This window comes from Phyllosticta citribraziliensis, assembly GCF_038025025.1.
Source record: "Phyllosticta citribraziliensis strain CPC 17464 chromosome Unknown J3D65scaffold_7, whole genome shotgun sequence".
Taxonomy (NCBI): Eukaryota; Fungi; Ascomycota; class Dothideomycetes; order Botryosphaeriales; family Phyllostictaceae; genus Phyllosticta; species Phyllosticta citribraziliensis.
In genome coordinates, this window is record NW_027117344.1 from 741,944 (window position 1) to 765,296 (window position 23,353).

A 23,353-nucleotide genomic window follows, 5' to 3' on the forward strand; every position below is an offset into this window, starting at 1 on the left:
GGGAGTTGGGGTGGCTGCTCAGGACAACGACGGATGGTGGCGATGACGGGAATCCTCGGTGGCCCCCAAGATGTTTGGACGAGTTTGACGGAATAGTGTGGGAGTAGCGGGTGTTGCGGAGAAAGGGAAGGGCAAGGGCACTCAAGCGGAGTTAGGCCCTATCGCCGCCGTGGCCGTGGGGAGGACGAGGGACGAGGGGCGGGCAGCCAAGTCGAAACGGCCAGGGAGCAGCTTGTTTCTGTGTGCCTCCAACTCACCGACCCTCTGCCATGACTATGTATCGTCGTAGGGCTGTGGCCTGGGGTTGCGGATGGGGTTGGGACGGGGCCGAGTGTAAGACGCTTAGTTGGCTTTAGCAGCTGGCAGCTGCGCCGGCCATCCCTGCCACAGCGTGAGGATATGCAACACATGTCGACGTCGTATGGAGCTGGAGCTGGAACTCGAGCTGGAGGGAATCGAAACGCTGCCATGCCTCGACCAAGTCGCGTCGCGCAGAAAGGCATCCAGACAACCACTGCGCCGCTTGCCGCTTGCCGCTTTGGGCAAACGGTCGAGGCCACTTGCGTCGGAGGGACGAGTGAAGGACGCAAGCGGTGTGTCTGCTAGCCCTACACACAGTAGGCAGAGGTAGGTGGATGTGAATCGGGATTATTTTTGGCCATGACCTGGCATGCACGTCGCTCTCGCAGTCCGTCGTTCGGTCGGTCGGTCGGTCGTGGCCCCCAAGCTGAATACATACCCAGCAGGCCGAAAGATGGAGGCCAGCCAGGCCCTTACCTAGGGTCCACGTCCGCTCCGCTCGACTCCAGAGCCCTGGCCCACCGTTCGGCCGATCGCACAATGGTGCCCTTTTGGACGACCAGACTGGACTGGACTGGCCCCGAGTCGCACCTCGACTGACCGCCCTCGAGCAGAACTTGGTGGCCGACTTCGATGCCCGCGGCATTGTTAGCGAGGTGCCAAATATAATGCCATGTTGCTACCTGGGATGGGACGCGCAGGATTGCTAAGCGCTAGCTCCTCTTCTGGACGAGTGCAGGTCTGAGCCTAACGGCCAAGGCTGCCTCTGCAAGATGCCCTGGCCCATGCTCGCCCGTTGCAAGGGTGCCGGTGCCCTATGCATCTGCTCCCGGCGCTCAGGATTGCTGGCTTGGTGGCTTGCAAGGGTCACAGCTGCGTAGCTCGACTCGACTCGACTGCGCTGCGCTGCGCTGCCGACTTGGAGACAGCCTCGAGCTGATAAATATCAAGCCGCCTCCCCGGCCATGATCGTCTTGCAGCAGCCTTATTCCCACGCTTCCACAGACCCTTCTGGCCATATCATCTCGACTCGACTTCGTCTCCTTCTTCACCATCATCTCCTCTCGACCTCTGCTTGACCCCGACTTCGCCACCATGAACAGGCACGCTGGTTATGCCTACCACCCCCAGGCCCACGTGCCAACCCAGAGATACTCGAGCACCAGCAGTGCCTTCAGCCCCAGTGCCAACCCCAACGAGGACTGGACCAAGATCTCCGACCTGGCTGAGCGCAGGCGGATACAGAACCGCATTGCCCAGCGCAACTACCGTGAGTACCACTCGGGATCCGCCTCCGAGCTGGGCCTCGACTGACCTCTTCCCCAGGCAAGAAGCTCAAGAAGAGGCTCGAAGACCTCGAGAGGAGGGCCGCCTCCAACTCGGCCTCCCCAGAGCAAAAGCCCGCAGAGCTCTCCCAAGTCCAGCCTCGCGAGGACCCGGCACCCGCAAAGACCGAAGACACGCACGAGTACCCGCGGACTGCAGAGATTCCACAGCCTCAGTACTACGCCCACGACGACCGGGGCATGTTTGCGTACCAGAACACGCGCCAGATCTCGACATCTCCTCCTCCTTTTACCTACTCGGCGTACCCGGCTCCCGACGCCGTGTCTTACGCATCCTACTCCAACACGCCCTACCACGCCATTCCCGCCACGACGGCAGACCTGCAAATGCCCTACACGCCGTACCTGCCGCCCATCTCTTCAACATACGCCGGCGCTCTTCCCAGCATGGTGGTCCCGGTGAAGCAGGAGTTCTATGGCGAGGAGGAGATTAGCCCGTTCAGCATGAACTACGCCACGCTCACGGGCATCGACATCCACACCAACGCATACCAAGACTCAAATCCTCATGTAAAGCACCCTCCCCGACAGCTTCGACGACATTGAAGAGCCGTCCCGCTGACAACGCTTCCTGTCAGACGCCTCCTCTTTCCGACTCTTTCGAATCACAATCGGGCTCGCCTCCGGAATCGTGCTCGCTCTACAACCCCGCAACACCGGGGTCGTTGCCGGCGTCGCCTCCACATCTTGGCTGCTACTGAGCCTCTTCCCTTGTTTACGATGTGTCGGAGCGTACGAGCCAAACGAGCATGGTCACGAATTTCAAAGTTTGAGACAGCGTCCCGCGCGCATCTCTCCCATCCATCACTCTTCCTCTTGTGTGTATATTACCCCATCTCGCGGTGGCCTCGCCCAGAGTCTTGCTTTTTTGGGATCTGCATCCTTCCATCATTCGTTCAGCGTCGGCGTTTTGAAGAATCACGGTCGTTTTGAATCGGCATGCCATAGGCTCATGGCACGTGCCGCAGGAAACTCATGGAGGCATGTTTGCGAAAGTTTTTTCCCTTCACGGTCCCGGGTGGATTATCGCATCGGTGCGAAAGGCGTTTCTGAGATCTGGCTCCCCCTTCTCTTTTTCCGGTCACACGCGGTAGGAGGACAAGGACTTGTGTCTGTGGATTGACGCAATCTTCGGTTTGGCCCCATGGATAGTGGCCAACGTCGACCCACTGGGAATCGTGGCTTTGCTGCTGCCGTTGGGGTCCCGCCGGATCCTGAGGATGCTAGGGTAACAGAGCTAAAATTGGCAATTTTTAATAGACCAAGCCTGCTTCACTCGCCGTGCGTATTGATCCTTCGTGATGTCAGTGGAGCTGCCGAAGAGTGGTTTGTTGTCGGTGTCTAGAACGGGCGAGGTTGGTCGTCGGCAAGTCGGGAACCCGGAAGGCACGGGCTTCGTCCATTCCGCGTTTGCATGACGCCATTTCGCAGTGGGTTTGGCTCCGTTTGATTCATGCCTGAGGCGTCGATATTGGAAGTCCCACGTGAAACCGTTCCCTCGGCCAACGCGACTTCCAGACACCGCCTCTGACGCTCCTCGACCGCGACCGCGCCTGTTTCGTGAAGCCCGTCCACCCACGTTTTGCCTCGACCGTCGAACCTACCCCATGGCGCCAACCCGAAAGAAGACCACGACTGAGCGCGCCCGGCAATGGCTCCGGGGAGGAGGCGTGCTGCGCGAAGACTCGGACGACGAACTCGGCCAAGAGGATTTACCGTGGGAATGGGTGTACAGCGATGAACAAGATGCCGAGGACGCGTCGCAAGACAAGCCGCGCAAGAGGGGGCGGCCTCGAAAGAGACAGATTGTCGGCGCGCGCATGGGAAGCTTTGAGTGCTGGCTTGGAGACGCAGTGTTCCTCAAGGCAGACAGCAACGAGGCGTTTGTGGGCATCGTGGTTGGCCTGTTTGACGGAAAAGACGAGGATACTGGCGAGGACATCAAGATGGCCAATCTCATGTGGTTTCTTACTCCACGCGAGATCCGCAACAAGGCCAGAATGCGGACAGATTATTTGGAAGTGGGTGCTCTGGTGCGAGCTCTGACGTATGCCATGCTGACAAAAAACAGAACGAGCTCTACATTACCGCTGATTTCGACGACAACCCATTGGTTTCGATCAATGGTAGCGCGTACGTGTTATCGAAAGACGAATTTTTGAAAAAGTACCCCAGTGGCAAGGTTCCGCGTACGGCAAAAGACTTTGGCAAGACATTTGTCTGTAGGCGCGGCGTCAACACCCGCACAGTCACATATACGGACGAGTTCATCTGGGAAGATGTCTACCATGGGGATGAGAGCTGGCGAACCCTGATGGAGCTTGTCAAGAGCCAAACCACGGAGACCCGCACGCGTCGGGAGCCGCGCAAAGCGACCAGAGACGACATGGACGACTTTGTTGCAGAAGATGATGACGATGAAGACGCTCCAAAGACGCCAAGGAAGCGGCGAAGGCTGAACGACGCCATAACGCCCTCGAGAAGGAAAGATTTGACACCTCGGAAGTTTGTGACTCCGACGCACAAGCGGATAGTGGTCAAGAAACCCCTGGAATTCACGCCGCTGGGAACTCGGGTCCTTTCTCCCAGCGTCCTCTCCTCGCCGTATCAAGTTGCTCGAAACCAGCTGCATGTGTCGTCGGTGCCTGCGTCGTTGCCATGTCGCGAGGAAGAGTTTTCAACCGTGTATTCCCACCTCGAGGCCGCCATCACGGACGGCTCGGGCTCGTGCATCTACATTTCTGGTACTCCTGGCACCGGCAAGACCGCAACAGTCCGAGAAGTGGTTGCCCAACTCAACGCCTCGGTCCAATCCGAAGAATTGGACGACTTCATCTTTGTCGAAGTCAACGGTATGAAGGTGACCGATCCCCATCAATCGTACTCTTTGCTGTGGGAAGCTTTACGAGGAGACAGAGTGAGCCCTTCTCATGCTTTGGAGCTCCTTGAGCGAGAGTTTTCGAGTCCTAGCCCTCGAAGGGTACCATGTGTCGTCTTGATGGATGAATTGGACCAGCTGGTCACCAAGAACCAGAGCGTCATGTACAACTTTTTCAACTGGCCGGGCTTGCGTCATAGCCGGTTGATTGTGCTCGCTGTGGCAAACACTATGGACTTGCCGGAGCGGACGCTCAGCAACAAGATTAGTAGTCGACTTGGTAAGTTTGTCTCGCCGTCTGATAAAGCTCCCATGCCTTGGTCATTTGCCACAAGCTTTGCAATCGAATTTTGTGGCATTTCCAGCATTGAAATGCAACCATCTTGTAGTTTGCTTCGAATTCGAAAGTCTTTTCTCCTCACCGTGCCAACCCCACTGCCCTTCAATTTGCAACATCACTCTACCCATAATCGTACCATGACTAACCCCCCCTGCAGGCCTCACTCGAATCACCTTCCCAGGCTACACGCACGACCAACTCATGTCCATTATTCAGTCCCGCCTTGCCAACGTCCCAGGCAACATAGTCCATCCAGATGCCATCCAATTTGCATCTCGAAAAGTCGCCGCCGTGTCAGGAGACGCCCGCCGTGCCCTCGACATATGTCGACGCGCCGTCGAAATCGCCGAAGCAGCATCACTCGATGCCTCCAACGGCACCAACGGCGCCGACTCTACATCCGCTCCAAACACGCCCAGCAAAACGCCCGGCCGCGCAAAGCGCGCCCCGCAAAACGCTGCCACGAGCGGCAAAGCCCCCATCGTCTCGATCCAAACAATCAAGCAGGCCATCGCCGAAGCCACCAGCTCGCCGCTCCAGCAACACTTGCGCTCGCTGCCCCTCAGCAACAAGATGTTCCTGGCCGCGCTGCTGGCGCGCGTGCGCCGCACCGGCATCGCCGAGGCCGTCCTGGGCGACGTGCTGGACGAGGCCAAGACCCTGGCCGCCATGAGCAGCAGCAGCGGCGATGCCATCTCGGAGTTCCTGCTGGCCGGCGCGACCGTCACCGCGGGTGACGGCGACGCCGCACTCGACGCTCTCGAGGCGCTGGGCGCGGCTGGGTCGAGCGCCGTCGCGCAGCAGCGTTCGCCGTTGACGCCGCGCAGGGGCCGGCGGCCTGCTGCTGCTGTTGCTGCGCAAGGAGGAGGCAGGGCTGATGCAAAGGCACGCGCGATGAGGGCGGCGCGCGTTGTGGGTATGGGCGCGGCGGCGGTCGAGTTGATGGAGGCTGGGATTGTGGGGCTTGAGGCGCGGAGGGGAGAGCGCGTTGGCAGGGTGCGCTTGGGCGTCAGCGATGAAGAGGTGCGGTTGGCTCTGCGCGAGGACGATGAGGTCAGGGGGTTGGGATTTGGATAGACGAGGGATGGACGGGGGAGGTGGCTAGCAGGGAGAGAAGTGTTGTGGATATACGAGATACCCGGTTGTTTGTTTGCCCAGGGCACCGACACGAGAATGAAGTCAGTGATAGGTGTGAAACCCACAGCGTCCTTGACGGAGCAGAGCCTTCATCCGTTGTGTCCAGAGAACGAGAGATGGACCGTGTGGAACTACGACGTCTATCGAGTCTTTTCACTTCCCCCCCTTGACGCATCGACGAAGTGGGCCACTCCTTCATGTATGTGCTACGTAGACCTGACCGCCGTCTCGCTCTCGTCGCTCAATTACATACACGCCCACGCCACACAACACACACGCAAGATATCCGGCGCAAAGTAAGGAGAGGCGAAGCGACATGAATGAGATGGATAGCCGCCCACAAGAACAAAACCCCGACGAATCGCCATCGTTCCTGGCTCAAGACAGACGTACAGTCCCCATGTACTCGCCGCCCAAGAAGATAAAGTATAGAGGCAAAGGAAGAAACACCCGCACAGAAGAAGTAAAAGTCCGCCAAAACCCACCCCCCTTTCCTTGACCCCTGACAATTCCCCCTTCCCTCCTACCTCCTCCCAGCTCCCAGCTCCCATCCCATCCCATCCCATCCCATCACATCACATCACATCAACTCAATTCAGCGACCGTTCAAAACACAGCCGCAACAAAAGCCGCCGCCACACCAACCGCCGCACCAACGCCCTTCCCTGCCGCCGCGCCGCCCGTAAACTGCGCCACGCCCGGCGTCGTGGGCGTCGTGCCCCGGTACGGCGTCGTGTACGCACCACCGACGCCGCCGACAGCGCGCGAAGTAGAGCTGCCACCGTTGCTGTTGCCACCGACGATGACGGGGCTCGACGCGAGCGGGATGGTGGCGATGAGCCCCGAGGACGAGGGGGCAGCGCCGCTGTTACCGCCGTTGTTGTTGTAGGCGGGCGCGGACGAGTACGGGGCGACGGGCGCCGATTTGTTGGGCGGTGCGACGACGCCGCCGGCGGGAGAGGAAGAGGGGCCGGTGGGGTTGTTGTTGTTGTTGTTGCCGCCGTTGTTGCCGCCGGCTGTCGTCGTCGGCGCTGGGTTGTTGTTGACGGGAGGGACGGTGGCCGGGGACGAGGGCGAGGCGTAGCCGGGCGCTGAGGCCGGCATAGTGGCGGTTTTGGTCGCCGGGATGGTGAGCTGGACGCCGTATTCTTGACACAGGGCGACGACGTCTTTTACGACGGCTGTGGGGGGAGTGTTGTTAGCTGGGTGCGCTGGATGTAGGTTGGGAGTTTGGAGATAGAAGATGCGATGGGGGGAGGCGATGACGTGAGGCATGGCAGATCTGGCATTTCTTTTGTCGCCCCTTGTTGCGTGATGTGCGAAGGAAAAGGTGGGGGGGGGGGGGGGGGGGGGGGGGGAGGAAAGAGTGATAGTTTGCGCAAGCGATGACATACTCTCTTGGTCCGTTACGGAGCAGGCCTTTTCCACGCACGGCGTCACCGACTCCACGAGGCCAGGCTTCTTGCAGTGGCACTCAAAGTCGCCCAGAGAGCTGCATCCGTCGTTGGACAGGACCTGGACGAAGCAGTTGACCTGTGATATCACATTAGCGTAAACGTTGGATAGACAAGCTGCTGCCGAGCATCACTCACCGCGCAGTTGGGCAGGTCAGTGACAGCCTGGGAATAGGCAACCGAGGCCATGGAGAGGGCAATAGCAGCGACGGCAGTCTTCATCTTGGGCGAGCGTGTCTTGTTCGAGATGCCTTGGAAAGGGGGTTAGGCTCTGGGGACTTGAGATGGACTGTACGGGCTCAACAAGAAAGTGAGCTCCAGAGGACACGACTGACAGGAAAGTTGAGCCGGCCTATATCCTCGCTCTTCTTTATACCTTGGTCTTTGAGACAACGCCTTCGTGCGAGGCTCTGACGCCGTCTGCGGCGCCGTCCATCGCATGGATGGGGTGGAAATACATGCGAGCTCGCGCGACGGAGTGCGGCGCTCAAGGCGCCTGCGCCTTTGCCGAACGTTTGTACCCTTGCGGAAAGCACGTACAGAAGCAAGGAACTAACAGTGAAGATGCTCGTAGAGGAGACGAGATACGATGGTCTAAAAAAAGGCTTTTGCACAAGTGACCCCCAGGTGGAGCGTTATCGTATGATGGATGTTGCACCCCAACCCTGCCCACTGAGTGACAGTATTCCAACGCCGTCATCGCGCGGGACTAAGCATAGGGGGCTCAGCCTTGGTTTGGAGTCGTCTATGTTGAAAAGGGTGCACTTTGCAAGCGGCGGCGCTAGTAGTGGGCGACAGCTCTAAATAGGCGCGCGATCTATCCTCTTAGGGCGCCACCAAGTAAGTCATTGGCCCTTGCACATCGTCCCTATGCCACAATGAGGATAAGCTGGCTTCTTGTTTGCAAGGATCTGTACTGTTTTTGGAGTGGCAGGTTGGAATCTGGGGGTGCAGCCGCATGAAGTGGCGCCTCTCCACGCAACGTGAAAATGGCCGAGACGTTGATGGAAACCTCCCTTGCAATCCCACTAACCGCGTGGCATCTCTGCCACAGCGTTTGTAGCTTCGAGTGTGGCAAATTTGCGTGGCTGATTCTCCTGTCGTGGGATTCTCTAGGGTGCACCAGGAGCAAACAATATGTAAAAGGCGTCAACATTCAGAGCCAAGTAATGTTTTCTGGTCATGGGCATGCTGTTCTGTCCTTACACAACGTCAAGTAAAGTTGTGCTGAAGATCCGTGGTCGATTGACAGGTGCAGCATAATAAAGTGTAGAAGCCAAGTAAAGCGACTGCCTTCCAAGAAATATCTCAGCACTTTAGTCGCATCGCGATCGCTGCCAATCAGCAGGGTAATTTCGGACTGCGGGAAGGCTAGTATCCGAAGACAAGTGCGTCACCTTTCCGGAGCGGCACGAAGCGGCGCGAAGCGAAGCCTGCTTCTTTGTTTGTCCTTGGGGCCTGGATAGATGATCGACTGCAGCGGGCACCATCAGTGTCCATGATATGATGGACGGGATGACCCTGCATTAAATCCACGTCGCAAACGATGCTATGGCGATCCTGTCTTGGATTCCGAGGCCTGGCCAGTTTAACAAGTGGGAGTGATGGCACGACGTTTGTCCCGTCGGCAAGTTGATCCACTGAATTGGGCTCTTGAGTACTCCGCCACGAACGAAGGATCTGAGATGGCTTTGAGCGCTGTTCCTGAGCATGCGTGCCTTGCAAGCATACCCTTTGAGTTGGAAGAACTAAAAGAGACGAGTGAGCGGCCCCGCAAGCAAGATTAGGTCACATAAAATGCCATGTGGGACTGTGCAGGTAACTAGCAGTCACTCCGTGTCCCACTACATCTTTCTCACATTGTCGACTTTGATCACGATCGACGCGAGAGTTGATCCAGACTTAGATGGAAGCCTGAGCGTCCCCTCGCGCCTCGCGGCCAGACTTGTTTGCTGCGCTTCGGTCCAGTTTTCCATCGATGGTTGATCCCATCCACATCTTTTGCAGCCTTATGAGTCGTGGCCTCGAGAAGTGCGCTTTTTGTGCACATGTTTGAAATGAGACAACCGGGAAAGTTGTTGCATCGCATGCTCTATTGCGAAATTTGGAGATGGCTAGCGGCGCTTGTATTTTCATATCTAATCACATTAGCTCAACAGTGAAACAAAATGCCGGTTCACAGGGTAGTCTTCTGGGACGCCAACACTCGACGGCGCGCTCTGTGATCTGGAAAATACGAGATTCTTTCTTCAATTCCAGGTTTGGAGGCGAGGGAAGGACTCTGCCAAGGAGCGAAAGTTCAGCGGAGGCAGGAAATTGCGGGAAAAATCAGTCCAAGACGAATTTGATTCGGGCGGAATCCAAAGGTGACCATCGACCAGGACGTGGACTTGGTGACAATGCATTGAATGCGTTTAAGAGAAATTCAGCCATTTTCAACAATGGCCGACGCAGATTGGACAAGTAGTCTCGGCTGAAGCAGTTTTCCCACGCAGAAGACTGTGATTGTGAGAGAGTGATGTTGTACGTTGAATGTTGACCGAGTTGTCGTTGGAAAAAGCTCAAGTGTAAGAGACGTCTGAGACGGAGGCAGTGGCTTAGGTAAGTCCAGGCCTACGTCAACCACTAGCGCGACTTCTATCGGCAACTTCTTGAGCTTCAAACGCGACAACTCCAACCAACCAGCCCACGCACACCCACCACCATCCCAGGACCCAATGATACCCTAAGCCCGTCTCATTCTCTCCGACTGTCAACAATTGAGCGATACCCACCATGGCCGACGTAGCATCCTCCTCGACGCCCATTTCCCCCGAGACCATAGTGAGTACCTCGCCCCGAGGATTTTCTGCGCAAGCATTAACACTAAGACCGCAGAACCTTGTACGTAATTCAGCAAAGCGTACACGAGAGATATACGCCTCCGACTTCGCCTCTCCCTCCGCCCTCGAACCCTCCTCAACATCGGCCTTCATCACCGCGCCCCCCGCCACCTCTCCCGCCGACGTTGCTGAACGCGCCAACGTTAGCACTCGCATCCGCTATGAATACGCAGACGTACAGGAGCTCCCGGCCGCACTGGCAGCCAAACAAGCCAGCGCCGCCGCCAGCGCAGCGGCACGACGCAAAAAGGCGAAGCAGACGACCGAAGACCAGCCGTCGGACCCGAAGATGGTGAAGATGATTGAGGGAATATCAGCAGCAGACGAGGCGCGCCGAAACAAGGCGGCAGACTCGATGGCACTGACGGTGCGCGGAAAAAACGCCAGCGGAAGGCTGCCGCCAAACGCCCACGGCCCGACGCCGCAGCGCGATTTGCCTGGGTCGAGTCTGGTTCGGCGCGAGACCATTCGCCAACCAAAGCCCGACTGGCACGCACCGTGGAAGCTGATGCGGGTCATCTCTGGGCACCTGGGATGGGTACGGGCGCTGGCAGTGGAGCCGGGGAACCAGTGGTTCGCGTCAGGCGCAGGGGACCGCACAATCAAAATCTGGGACCTGGCGTCGGGCAACCTCAAACTGACGCTGACGGGTCACATATCGACGGTGCGCGGGCTTGCTGTGTCGCCGCGGCATCCATACCTGTTTTCGTGCGGCGAGGACAAGAAGGTCAAATGCTGGGACCTGGAGACGAACAAGGTGATTCGCGACTACCACGGGCATCTGAGCGGCGTGTACACGCTGTCGCTACACCCGACGCTCGACGTGCTGGTGACGGGTGGCCGCGACGGCGTTGCGCGCGTCTGGGACATGCGCACGCGGTCCAACGTCCACGTCCTCGCCGGCCACAAAGGCACCGTCTGCGACGTCAAATGCCAAGAGTCGGATCCACAGGTGCTGTCAGCGTCTCTCGACTCGCACGTGCGCATGTGGGACCTAGCAGCAGGCAAGACCATGGGCGTCCTCACGCACCACAAGAAGGGCGTGCGGGCTCTGACGACGCACCCCAAGGAGTTCACGTTCGCGTCGGCCAGCACGGGGTCGATCAAGCAGTGGAAGTGCCCGGAGGGCGCCTTCATGCAAAACTTCGACGGCCACAACGCCATCATCAACACGATGGCCGTCAACGAGGACAACGTGCTCTTCTCGGGCGGCGATAATGGCTCCGTCTCCTTCTGGGACTGGAAGACGGGCCACCGCTTCCAGACCCTCGACGCCGTCGCCCAGCCCGGCTCGCTCGACGCAGAGGCCGGCGTCATGAGCTCCACCTTTGACCTTACCGGCTTGCGTCTGATTACTGGCGAGGCCGACAAGACGATCAAGGTTTGGCGGCAGGATGAGGATGCGACGCCGGAATCGCATCCGTTGGACTGGAAACCCACGTTGGGAAGGCAAAAGTTTTGATTGAGGTTGAAAGAGCTATGGAGAGAGGGGGAGGTGGGAAAAGCCCACGCAAATCAATTCCAAAAAGTCCTTTTTGATCTGAAGCCGCTGCGGCATTCACCTTGACTGTCTACATGATGCCACTGCGAGGCCCTTTCTGACCGGATGTACTCCGACCTCGACGCGTTTTTGCATGGAAGATTTTTACAAAGTGATTCATTCAGGACGTTGGAGGCTGAGTGGCATCCCCACAATATGCATACCGGTAAACGGAAGGGTCACCACACGGACACTTGAGATGTGTATAAAGAAGCGACCGAGTACAATTGAATGCATTACCCCAATCACACGATGCTATGAAATACCCAAGGACGGCAACGACGTCATCGTCGTCGTCCGTCCAGCACCTCAGTCAGCTCAACTCCAATCCCATCGAGAAATCCAAGGGGGAGCAGCAAAAGCTACCCAGCGACGAAGCAACCAGTCAACAACATTCTTCTTTGTCCGACTCGTCTATTTCTTCTTCGACAGCTTCTCGCCCTCCTTCTGCAACTTCTGGATCGTATCCTTCGACGCGTCGACCTCGCCGCGGTCAGCCTTGACCTATTCACCCCAATAACGTTAGCACTGTATACTCTGCTCGACTTGCTTGGTCCATTGCCTCGACTGGCGGCGGGGGGGAGGCTGAGACGTACCGCCGACTCGCTGTCCGACGCCAGCTCGTCCTTCCAGTGGCCCTTGCCCTCCCTCTGATTCTTGAGGCCCTCCTGCTTGTGCGCTTCGGCTTCTTCGGCGCGGCCTTCTTGGTCTGGTGCGAGGCGTTAGCTATTGCGTGCGTGCGGGTACGTCCAGATTGCGCTGTTCGCAGATAGAGTGCGTAGGACGGGATGGCGGCGGCCCTGGTCCTGGACCCGCAGGCGGAACGGGACGAGGGATGGTGGGAGCCGCCATTCAATCATTTTTGGGAGGGGGATTTTGGGGAGAGAGGTGCGATGGAGATGGAGAAGATGTTTGTGATCTGGTCTAATTGCGGGAGTGTGGGGAGATGGAGTAGCTGTCTACTTACTCAACGCCGACTCCTTGCCCACCATCCGCAGTGCCGAGGTCTGGAAGCCCATTCGCTGCGTAGCAAAGACATTTGTGCGGGACGCGCGGGTGAAATTCCTGAGAGCAGACATTGTGCGGTGTTGTGGATGAGTATGGAGGAGGTAAGAGGGAAGATGAGGCGAGTTCGTGGAGAGTGTAATGTAGAGTCTAAGAAGCCAGTCAGCCCATCGTTCAGGTAAAAAGCTAAAGTGTCCGCATTCGACGTCGAGGAACAAAGGATGAGAGACAGTAATGGGGAACGGCGTGGTGGGCGGCGGGGTTGAGCGAAGCACAGGGTTCGTCATACCTGGGTAGCTCGAAAAGCTCTTGGAGGTGAGTGATGGATGAATTGGAGGTGAATGCAAGATGGTACGAGACAGGGAGAGAAAGAGGTGCGCTGGTTAAAAGGAATCCTCGGTTGTCAACCAAGAGCTTCTGCAGGTGCTGGACTGGACCTAGGTGAGCCCTCATGTCGTCATATGTGGTCTGTGCGAGGCAGCTTGTCCACCAGCAATGAGGCGCTGATTATTACTGACGTCCTCGTCGCCTTGGGCCCCGCATCGCTCATCGACCCCGTTCGTTCCCCTGAAAACCTACCGTCAGACGGCTATCAAGATCGGCACACGTGCGGGTCAGGCATTCACGCAGAGGCCAACGGATTTGAGAACGCCTTTGCAGGAGATGAGCGAGAGCCAGTGAATATGATGGACAAGTGGAAGTTGATTCAAACTACCCCCGATAATCGAGAAGAAAAAACCCGTAGAGACCATTCCAGTTGGTGCCTAGATCAACTAATAAGAGAATAGAGGAACCCAAAAGTAAAACGGCGTGATATCGTGCCAGCGTACATGTGAATCTTTGAACTTTGTATCCGCAAAAGAACGAATAGAGCAAGAACAGAAGACCCGGCATGACCGGATGACCAAAAGTTATGCGCTGTCTCCGTCAACAACACAACAACAACAACAAGACAGAGAGAAGCCCAACCGACACCGCCGCTATATTCTTGTGCATGAAAGACTTTCGCCGTGGTATACCAGCAGAATCCGGACCCATTCAGACAACACCAATACAACCGCCAAAACCAACTCACCCTGCGCCGGGGGGGGGGGTTAATGCGAGCCCGCCGATAAAAGAAATCCAGCGCCTGATCCCAGTTTCCAAACACTGTCCAGGCGCATCCCACCCAGCCGAGAACACCTCTTTTTGTTGTTGGTTTTCTTGTCAAAAAAGCCGAAAAACACCCGTGTGAGAGAGCAACAAAAGCCGTCCGTGAATGCCGTAAAGAGCCGAGCCAACGTGCAAAGCCAGCCACAGATCTATTCGATGAAAATTAGAATGCAATGTTTTGTAGGTCGTCGCATTGTAACGCCGTCGTCCAGGATGGAATGGGTATCCGAGGGGTAAGAGTTCGTGTATCTTTGTACAAAACAGCCAGGTAGCGGGAGAAGAGAGCCTCGGAGAAGAGTCGAAAGTCGAGAGTGGAGATCCCGGAGGAAGTAGAAGCGAACAAGACCCAGCCCAACGACGCAGCGCGCCACAATGCGAGCGAACAGACCGTAGCCAGCATCGCATTGACTAACAGATCTACCAGCGACGGGGCATGAACTGCTGCGGCATCTGCCGTGCGGGCGACACGGAAGGAGGTGGGCTAGCGACGTTGCGGGTGGTTGGGTCGACAATGGGAATCGCGTTGCGGGTGCGCTGGGCCAGCGGCTGGTGCAGCTTCGTCGCTTGAGTTTGGTGGGAGAAGCTCGCGGGGGTAAAAGTGTTGGCGGCAGCGGGCAAGACGAAGCTTGGCGTGGGCTGAAGCTGCTGTTGGAGGGGAGAAGATTCCGGCGAGCCGCTCGAAAGCGAAGATCGGTCCGATCCGGAAGAGTGAATGGACTGCAACTACGGTGACGATGAGCCGTCAAATCCATCGATGCGAGAGAGTCCATCAAGGTTACTTACATCGTCATCGGTCAGAAGATGGAAGGGGCAGAAGAGCTCGTCATCTTCGAGGTCAAAGGAACGAGCAGCCTCGAAGTCGCGACGGAAGGCAGAGACGCCTGGGGCTTCGACAGCCTCCTTGGGAGCGCGAGCAGCCCTGAATTGCTTGTGGTTGTGGGCGGCGGCAGACCTGGGAGCTCTCCTCGGGCGACCGCCGGGGTGGTGGTGTTGAGGGTGGTTCATGTGAGCGGCGGCGTGCTGTGGAGCGCCGTAGTAGAAATTGGACGTCGACATGATGTGATTGTGGAAAAGCGGGGCTGGAAGCGATGAAAATAGCAAGGCTCCAGAGCGGTTGTATATCGCAAGAGTGGTGGTGAGACTTTAGTCGGTGGTAGCTGATGGCTGGTACGGGACCGTCACCCGATGCGAAGAGGCACAACAAAGGTCAAACAAAGGGATGAAACGAAGCAAGGCTCGGCGGCGGTCGCAGTGCAGTACAGCGCAGAGTCGAGAGGAGGGTCGATGGAGTGGTTGATGGATAATGTAGCGGTGGGGTGGTTTGAAGTACGAGGTTGGCGGTGATGAGACGAGCGCAGTAGCGGGAGAGAGAGAGCGTGTGTGGGAGGGACGGAGAAGAGGGGAGGCAGCGGCCAGTGAGGTGGTGAAATGGGCTTGGGCTTGGGCGTGGGCGTGGGCGTGGGCGCCGGCTTGGGGCGACCAGGGCGCTAGTCAGGTTTAGGTGCACCTGGCCCGGTGGCAATTTCGCAGGAACGTGCGCCAAAGCCACCACCCTTCATCATCCACACCATCGCCAGTCGTCGGTCGCGGCGCTTTCTTTGCCACTCACTGCCACTCTTTCGGAATAACACACATACATGCTGGACTTCGACTTGCATATGTACCCGCCGTCCGTCTTGCTTCCTTGCACTCAGGTCCGTCGAGGTCGTCGCTGCAGTGCAGCACACACATCCGGCTCCCTGTGTCTCATTGGACAGCGCGCCGGCTCAGCCCCCCATCCCACCGCTCCTTTGGCTGTCCAGGTCCGCCTTGTTCTCTCCCGCCCTCGCCGTTCCAGAAGCTGGTCCACTTCCCCCAGCCACAACCTCCGCTCTTCTCTCCCACGGCACCTCAGCTCTCCTCTTTGACGTAAATAAGCCTCGCGGGCGTGTGCGGTCCTCCATCATTTGGCCGTCAACAAGGTGCTCAATGTCGACGCATGCATGTTTCGACCGTGTCCACCAGGAACCATCGTCCATCGACTGGGTGGCCGTTGGGCTTCGTCGCTGACATGTCACCATTCGCCTGCTCGCTAGCCCGCCGCCCGCAGACGCACCATGCCGCTAACCAACCGCCATACCCCTCCTTCGTCGACTCGAGTCTCGTCCCCCGTTTGCTGCGTTGTACATACACTCGCTCTGATGCATCGTCCATGAGCCTCGACGTCGACAGTCTTCAAGCTCTACCAAGACTCGACCAAGCCACTCAACAACTCGTCCTCTAGCCTTGCCATTTGCCAACCACCGAATACACGCGCATAGCGTAGGGGTCTGACAAGCTTAAACTGACTCTCCTCTGTCAAGGCCCTGCGTTTAGCGCCGTCGGGCCTTGACCCTGGACCTGGACTGCTGCTAGAATAACTTCAAGTCTGCACGTGTGCCACTGGATGCCAGGGAGCACCATCGCGGGGCTCTTGGCGGTGCGACACCGTCTCACGGCGGACCTAGTCGGAGTGGCCTTGTGTTGACCGTCGAGCGTGGCAAGAGACGTTGATCCCATTGATGCTTCTGACGGCACGAGAATCCTCCGCTTGACCTGAGCTTCGACGGGAGGTCTCACCACCTTCGACCTGATGGTCAAGCCCTGGAGACGATCCGTTGGAATGCGGGCTGCTGCGGCCGTGTTCCGATCTTGCCCGGGCGGGCGGACGCTCCTCCACTCTACCACTTCCCCTCCGCTCCGCCAGATGGAACGTGGGAGGTGTCAACCGCCAGGCAGGCGTCTGTATACACTACTCGACACTAATCGCCGATGGTGGTTGTCATGAACAAAGTCAGACGCTCGCTCCACGGCCGGCCCGGCACCAGGCCCTTCCCCTCATCTTCGATTTCTCGGGGTTGGCCGCGGTCGAACTTCGGCCATCAGGTCTGGGGGCCAACACCTCACCTGGGCTCGTCGCCCGCACGGTTCTACTTGCCATGCTTCAACACCAACAATAGCCTGCTGCTGCGACCTACTAGCGCCTGTGGTCCCTTCCTCGAATTCTGCTCACTACGCCATCTTTTGGCCTCCATCGTCTGGCCGTGGCTACATTTCGCGCATCAACAAGGCTAATCTTCAGCCTCGCCATCTCGTCGTCTGCTTAGTGATGATGGCTCCTGCAGAGTGCATACGCAAGCGCCCTGGTCGACCTATCCCCTGTGTCCGTTTGGGCTCATGCGCTGCCGCACTGTCTCTGAATTCAAGTCTCGTGCCTTTCTTCAGCCAGTCTTCCTGTGCTTTGCTCGTGACATGCACGGATCTTTGCGCCCTGCCCACGCTGAATGGATGACAACAGCTCACCGCGGTTGCTGATCACCCATGGACCTCAGGCTCCACTTTGAAAGGTTTGGCGCTGGACTGTAGCACCTATCTGGCCCTGGAGGAGGCACAGCCGGGTACGCACATTTTCAGCCTCAGCAAAAAGACTTGTCTGTGTCATGTTGGAAATTTCGCCTCGAGCGCCATCGACTGATTCTCCCAAAACCAGCTTCTCGCACATTGAGCAGTCCGATTGTCAACACCGATGAGCAATGACCATATGGACGAGTCCACGTGTACACTTCATCGTTCCATCCCAGACCGTTTTGGCGAGGTTCCTACCGGGCACAATGTGACTTGTGAGAGGATCAATTTCACCCACGAGCAGCAGAGACAGTCGCTTGCTCGCCAGCCTTTTGAGCAGCAAACCGCTGCACCGTTCTCTCTGTACGGGAACCACAATGGAAGGCCTCATCACTCAATCTACACTTCCTTTCAGCTTCCAAACATTGAGAATGGACTCGAGGCCGATGGCACGACGAATGCTTCCTTGGATCCGATTCAAGAAGACCAAGGCCACTGGGAGCCGTACACGGACTGGCTTCAAAGTAACAAACCGGTTTACTGGATTGCAGGACATCAACGTTCTGGAAAGTCGACATTGATGAGATTCCTACACGATGATAAGACCGTCCACACTCGAACACGCCTGTGGGCAAGTGGATCTCGGCTCGTCAAGATTCGCTTCTTCCTCCGACAACCGACGAGTTATCGAGACTTCCTGAGCGAGCTTTTATACCAAGCCGCAGACGGACGACCTGACATGTTCAACGACCTCCCCCCCTTGCGCACGCAAGACGAAGAGCTAGTCCAAGTTTTCGAAAACACATTTGACGAGCTTGGCTCTGGAGACCACGGGAAATTCCTGCTCATGATCGATGGAGTCGAACATTTGGAAGATGGTGGCAACAAGCTGTCGATACTGCTACGGGGGTTGCTAGAGCGGATTGATTCCCCGGGGTCGTCTCTGAAAGTCTGCGTGTCGACCACATATGACACCTCTCAACTTTGGCAGGCATCCAGGCCATCACTTCACATGGAACGTTTGACCAGACTGGACCTCTGGCAAACCATCTCCGACGAATTGAACGATAACAAAGAGTTTTGCCAACTCTGCAAATTTGACTCCCATCAAGCTCAAGACGCCATACGCCTGATCGTCAGACATGCTCAAGGATCCTTCCTGTACGCCCGTCTTGCCGTCGCGTGGCTCGTCGCGAAGCTCGTCGAGACTGAAAACATATCAAGATGGTGCAATGGAAATCCAGAAGCGATCAAAGAGCTTTTCGATGGCGTCCCTGGAACATCCGATGGCATCCCTGGAACATTTGAAGGTGTGTTCAAGAACATACTGGCCCATGAGTGGCCTTCAGGGCCCTCGGCTCCGACGCTATTTGGACTGTTTGGACAGGCCGAGCGCGAAAAAGAACCCCTGCCGTTGCTCGTGTTATCGTTTGCAGAAGAGCCACATGACGAAGACATGGAACCTGGTGTCAGAGCAGCCACATGCAGCGAGATTGAGCAAAGACTGGATCGAATGAGGCGCCATTTGTTCATCCGATGTGGAGGTCTTCTGGAGGCTCCGGACGCTGGAGATGACACAATGCTCCGTTCAGGCCATGGCAAGATCGCAGGCGAACGGAAAGACAAGACATTAGAAGCACCGTATCCTCCTGATGGCGCATTGGCAACAGTACGCCATCACGAGGTGGTGGGAGAATGGAAAGACAAGATGTGGAAACTCATCAACAATCATCCCAGAAACCCACCCAACTCCCTTCATCTCCAGAGAGACCTTTGCGCGGCCTACTTGCGGCGTATCAAATCCTTGGACACCACGCAGCCCAGCTTCTTCGCCTCGTTCCGGTCCCTGGCAACTGCCTGTCTCAAGTACTCGATCAAAATCGAAGAGCCGCTCGAGAAGGAGAATGGGCCTGGAGAAAACCCAAACTTGAAGATCCTGCTCGCTCTCAACAGAGATGCAAAAGACCTTCTCGCAATGCCTCAGCCTCGCAACGCGAAATCTCCCAAATCCAGCGAATCAGACCCTCGGTGGTCCGTCAAGGTCCAAAGCAATCAACACGCTTACCTCACCATAAACCCTCACTGGACAAACGTCTGCGAGATTGTCAACTTTCAGCCTCCTTCATCCTTTTTCGACTTTGCGCTGCAACATGGGCTCTACTCCATCGTCGACCATCGTTTAAAGAAGAAGCCAAACACCAATGGCAACGGCAATGGCAATGGCCATGCTGTCCAGAACCATCAGTGCAATGGCGCTGCAGATGGCCAAACCGAAAAGCCAGAGCGTGTCCACAAACTAGTCAGCGGACGAATCCTCCCGCTTACTCTCATCGCGCGAACTCAACACACAACAGCCAACCTCAAGCCCATATCGATCAAGATGGCGCGCACACTCTTCAAACACGGCGCCGATCCAAACTACAAGCAGTCGTCCGAGGCGCCCGGAACTACGGCTTGGCACGCACTGCTTAAGGCCATGGCAGCCGAGATGCCCAAGGAGAGAAACACGGGAGGAGAACAGAACAAGCCAGCGACTGACGGGGACGCAAAACCTCCAACCCCTGAGCAGCGCAAAGCCGACCGCCAAAAGCGCAAAGCCGATCGCCAGAAGCGCGATAAAGACCAAGCCCGCCGCATCCGCCTCGCCCAGCTCGCCATCCTGTTCCTCGAGAATGGCGCCGACCCGTACGCCACCGTCCGCCAAATGGAGGCCAGCGACGGCGGTGCCGGCAGCGGCAACGAGGAGGCCGATCCCTCCGCGCACGACAAACAGTCTCCCGTCCTGCGCTTCGTCAAGAGTGTGGCGGCGTGCGTCCGCGACAACATCGTCGCTGCCGCCAGAGGCGTGAGCGGCGTTCCCAATCGTTTGCAGAGGCTTAGAGTGCGCGTCAAGGAGACGAAGGCGCTTACGCGCGACGTTGATAGCCAGAAGTTGACGGTCGACGATATTGTCGGGGCTATGTGGAAGAGTGACGAGGGCGACGCGACAGACGAGGGCTCTGTCGGTGCGGGAGACATTGCTTTGACTGAGCAGCGGCGGGATTTCTATGAAGAGCCAGGAGGAGAAGAGGAGCAAAGTCCCTCGACCGAAGCCAATCTTTCCGGTGACGAAAACGCGCTGGAGGGTGCGGTATCCTGGGCGAGGACGGAAGCCGAATTGTGGAAAAGAGTGACGCAAGCGGTGCAGAAGAAGAGGCAAGATGCCGAGACTAAGGATAAGAAGATTAGGAAGAAGATTCTGCGGGAGAGGGCATGGGAGAGGGCGAGGCTGTTTGCTAGGTAATGTTGTTGAGAGGGTTTCGTGCAAAGTGATGTCGGGCGTGGACGGGATAGACGGCGGTAATGATGGAACTTTGGATTGGAAAATGTTGTGTTGGCAGAGCGCCAGTGAGATGTGTGACGTGATGGCGGCAGTGCGGGCGGGATAAGTCAACTCGTGGGATAGAACTTCCTCGTCGCCCTAACGCCGTTTGCGCCTGGGACGTGGCTCAGATGTTCTTTGATTCTATCTCCAGCTTTTCTCACCTCCCAGGCGTGAATATTTCAACAAATGCAAAGAGAGGAGGAAATTTCTGGGAAGTGTCCCCGTTGTTGAAAAAGAGATGGAACTTGGGCAGGTTTAAGAACCCCGCGTGGGACAGTTCGAGGAAGACGGCTCTCCTCTCGTAGCACTCCTCTGGCAGCGAATGACATAGGGCAGGACACAGGTTTTCAGGGTATTTGACATGTTGACAGTGACAGATCCGAAAGCGTTGATCTCAAGCCTCATTGACCCGAAATCATCACGTCAAAGAAGATCCACGCGATGAAGGAGTAAAAAAGTGAAATGCTCTCTACACCACACAAAGGCCTCCATGCCCACCACTCCACCTCCCCATGCACCCCCCTACCCATCATCACACACTCAACCCAACCCGCCAGCCGGCGGGAACGGACCCTCGCAGACGTTGGTAACAGACACCGGGATAGCCTCATCAGACGCGCAGTCCTTGGGCGGGTACTCCTGCTGGCCAGCCTGTTGGTTGCCACCCTGGCGCGGCGGCTTGTTGGCGCCGGGCTTGCACGGAATGTCGCGGTTGATGTTGCCGTAGGAGTAGTAGTCGACGTTGGGGTCAGGGCAGATGGCGCAACTAGTTGTGGTGTGAGTATAATTGCTTATTTAAAGAGGAATGTGATGTGAACTTACGCTCTGACGAATTGCCAGATAATGTCAATGGTGACGCTCTGAGGGCCGCTGGCGCGGGTCCAGTCATCGTCATCCGTCGAATACTTGAACCGCGCAATAGCACCCGTGTTGGCGCGCTTGCACTCCGTATACGTATCGGTGTTCCCAATAGACAGGTCGGCGTCGCACGTGGTATCAATACCAGTGTTCGTGTTCTTGAGCGCAAAGGAGATGTGGAAGGCGTTGCGGTTGCCGACGACCTTCAGGTTGGTGACCGTAGTAGGGCCAAGCTTGTCCGACTTGGGCGTCTTCGCAGTGGTCTGGCACTTGCCATTTTGCCGCTTGAAGAGGTTGAGAGCGTTGCCCGGGTTGTGAGTCAAGTCCCAGAGCGGGCTTGATAGGGCGAGGGTGAAAAAGAGGAAGAAGGAGAGGATGTACATTTTTTTGGCAATAAGCTGTCGCCTCGTGTTGGTAAAGGATCGCAATTCGATTTGCGAGAGAGTAGGAGGGAAAAGGGACTCTTGTTAAATGTAAATGTGATGGGATGGAACATCGAAATGCTGTAAAATGATGGTGGTGTGTAGCAGACGAACAGAATATATATACTCACCACCACCACACTCCTCTCCTCCTCTCCTGCATATCATCTGAGCCTCAACGCCGGAATAAGCATGAAAAAAGCTTCTAAGCGTATCGGATTCATGACAGCTATGGCCATGTCCACGTCGATTTCCATAGCATCCGCAAGGCTGTGTCGCCCAGTGGCCACTGCTTGCGAAGAAGCATAAACTTCCGCACGTTCCGATCGACCGGATAATCCTTGCTCATAGACTTTGTTCCCATAGAACGTTGGACTTTGTGTAGACGCACATGTAGGACCACTTGCTCGGAAGTGCTGTCGCGATGAAGGCGCTTGACGAGTTTCTGCGACTGATTCCTGCTTACCACGACCAGAGGCCGTTCAGAGGTCAACTTGTTCGTGGTAACAGTCGTCGTGGTCTCTGGAGATGTTGGGCTGGGATCCGCCGCCTTTCTGTGACCAAGTCGACGTCCTCTTCCCGGTTTCCAGCTTCGACTGGTCTTCTAGGCGTGTTCCTGAGCAGCCCGCAACCAAGGGTTCCGCCGTCACACAGGGATCTTTTGGCAGCTGTCTCGGTCCTAGCGGGAGGCGAATAATTCGACGTTTGTTCTGGAAGGGCGGCCGGCTCCGTCTCGACTGGGTTCCTGCACTTCCAATTTCCAACTTTGGATGCGAATGATCTGTTCCTACCTCGCGTTGACCGCTGCGCTGGCCCGTAATTTGGCGATTCAAGCCGCGGAAATGCTCTTCTCGAATCTCGCAACGAATCACCATGGTAGCTCTTCCAAGCCTTGCTAGCGCTGTCTTCGGTCTCTGAGCGTTCGCCTGATGCGTATACCGAAGTCCGAGAAACGTTGCCAAGCGCCCCGAAACCTTATTCGACCCTCGATTTCAGCCAGCAGACATCTCCATCCTCGGATCTCCTATTCTGAAGAGTTAGTTGCTTATTGCAGGCTTGGCCACAACCTAAATGTCAACGCATCAGCCGCAACCCTCAAAGCTAAAGACACATTCTTGGCGCCTTGACCCCTTTAAGACCCTGTTTGGTTGGGAAAAAGGTTAAAGCTTCCTTTCATGGTTAATTTTCAGGAGGAACTCCACGGTTAGTTAGGCAAAAGGAGCGAGCCAAAAACGCGCGCACCTGGCGACTTGATGCATACAGACAGAAGCGAAGGAGATGAAGGGCATGACTTGAGACAAATTTTGGTTAA

At 56.8% G+C, this 23,353-nt stretch overlaps 8 protein-coding genes across 8 annotated transcripts; 4 read left to right on the top strand and 4 right to left on the bottom strand.

The window, feature by feature from the left end:
- Positions 1–1,395: 1,395 nt before the first annotated feature.
- Positions 1,396–2,347, top strand: J3D65DRAFT_668433 (uncharacterized protein; the record flags this gene model as incomplete). Its single annotated transcript, XM_066803120.1, has 3 exons — positions 1,396–1,570; positions 1,627–2,156; positions 2,225–2,347. 3 exons carry the CDS (start codon positions 1,396–1,398, stop codon positions 2,345–2,347), a joined length of 828 nt encoding a protein of 275 aa, XP_066654393.1.
- Positions 2,348–2,918: 571 nt separating this feature from the next.
- Positions 2,919–6,149, top strand: J3D65DRAFT_626988 (P-loop containing nucleoside triphosphate hydrolase protein). Its single transcript, XM_066800488.1, has 3 exons — positions 2,919–3,667; positions 3,718–4,804; positions 5,022–6,149. Exons 1-3 carry the CDS (start codon positions 3,254–3,256, stop codon positions 5,939–5,941), a joined length of 2,421 nt encoding a protein of 806 aa, XP_066654394.1. The 5' UTR covers positions 2,919–3,253; the 3' UTR covers positions 5,942–6,149.
- A 417-nt stretch (positions 6,150–6,566) lies between these two features.
- On the bottom strand, positions 6,567–7,788 carry J3D65DRAFT_626991 (uncharacterized protein). Its single transcript, XM_066800489.1, has 3 exons — positions 7,594–7,788; positions 7,396–7,534; positions 6,567–7,182 (listed from the first exon to the last, which is right to left on the bottom strand). Exons 1-3 carry the CDS (start codon positions 7,675–7,677, stop codon positions 6,608–6,610), a joined length of 798 nt encoding a protein of 265 aa, XP_066654395.1. The 5' UTR covers positions 7,678–7,788; the 3' UTR covers positions 6,567–6,607.
- Positions 7,789–10,125: 2,337 nt separating this feature from the next.
- Positions 10,126–12,204, top strand: J3D65DRAFT_572472 (WD40-repeat-containing domain protein). Its single transcript, XM_066797646.1, has 2 exons — positions 10,126–10,278; positions 10,333–12,204. Exons 1-2 carry the CDS (start codon positions 10,231–10,233, stop codon positions 11,797–11,799), a joined length of 1,515 nt encoding a protein of 504 aa, XP_066654396.1. The 5' UTR covers positions 10,126–10,230; the 3' UTR covers positions 11,800–12,204.
- Positions 12,092–13,294, bottom strand: J3D65DRAFT_626997 (uncharacterized protein). The gene is made up of 4 exons (XM_066800490.1): positions 13,172–13,294; positions 12,845–13,032; positions 12,474–12,586; positions 12,092–12,381 (listed from the first exon to the last, which is right to left on the bottom strand). The coding sequence occupies exons 2-4, from the start codon at positions 12,954–12,956 to the stop codon at positions 12,292–12,294; spliced, it is 315 nt and encodes a 104-aa protein (XP_066654397.1). The 5' UTR covers positions 12,957–13,032; positions 13,172–13,294; the 3' UTR covers positions 12,092–12,291.
- A 1,157-nt stretch (positions 13,295–14,451) lies between these two features.
- Positions 14,452–15,090, bottom strand: J3D65DRAFT_603759 (uncharacterized protein; the record flags this gene model as incomplete). Its single annotated transcript, XM_066798232.1, has 2 exons — positions 14,452–14,757; positions 14,818–15,090. The coding sequence occupies 2 exons, from the start codon at positions 15,088–15,090 to the stop codon at positions 14,452–14,454; spliced, it is 579 nt and encodes a 192-aa protein (XP_066654398.1).
- Positions 15,091–17,307: 2,217 nt separating this feature from the next.
- Positions 17,308–20,952, top strand: J3D65DRAFT_398441 (uncharacterized protein). The gene is made up of 2 exons (XM_066795900.1): positions 17,308–17,450; positions 17,543–20,952. The coding sequence occupies exon 2, from the start codon at positions 17,579–17,581 to the stop codon at positions 20,678–20,680; it is 3,102 nt and encodes a 1,033-aa protein (XP_066654399.1). The 5' UTR covers positions 17,308–17,450; positions 17,543–17,578; the 3' UTR covers positions 20,681–20,952.
- Positions 20,953–21,567: 615 nt separating this feature from the next.
- On the bottom strand, positions 21,568–22,151 carry J3D65DRAFT_627008 (uncharacterized protein). The gene has a single exon (XM_066800491.1). The coding sequence runs from the start codon at positions 22,000–22,002 to the stop codon at positions 21,580–21,582; it is 423 nt and encodes a 140-aa protein (XP_066654400.1). The 5' UTR covers positions 22,003–22,151; the 3' UTR covers positions 21,568–21,579.
- Between the last annotated feature and the right edge of the window lie 1,202 nt (positions 22,152–23,353).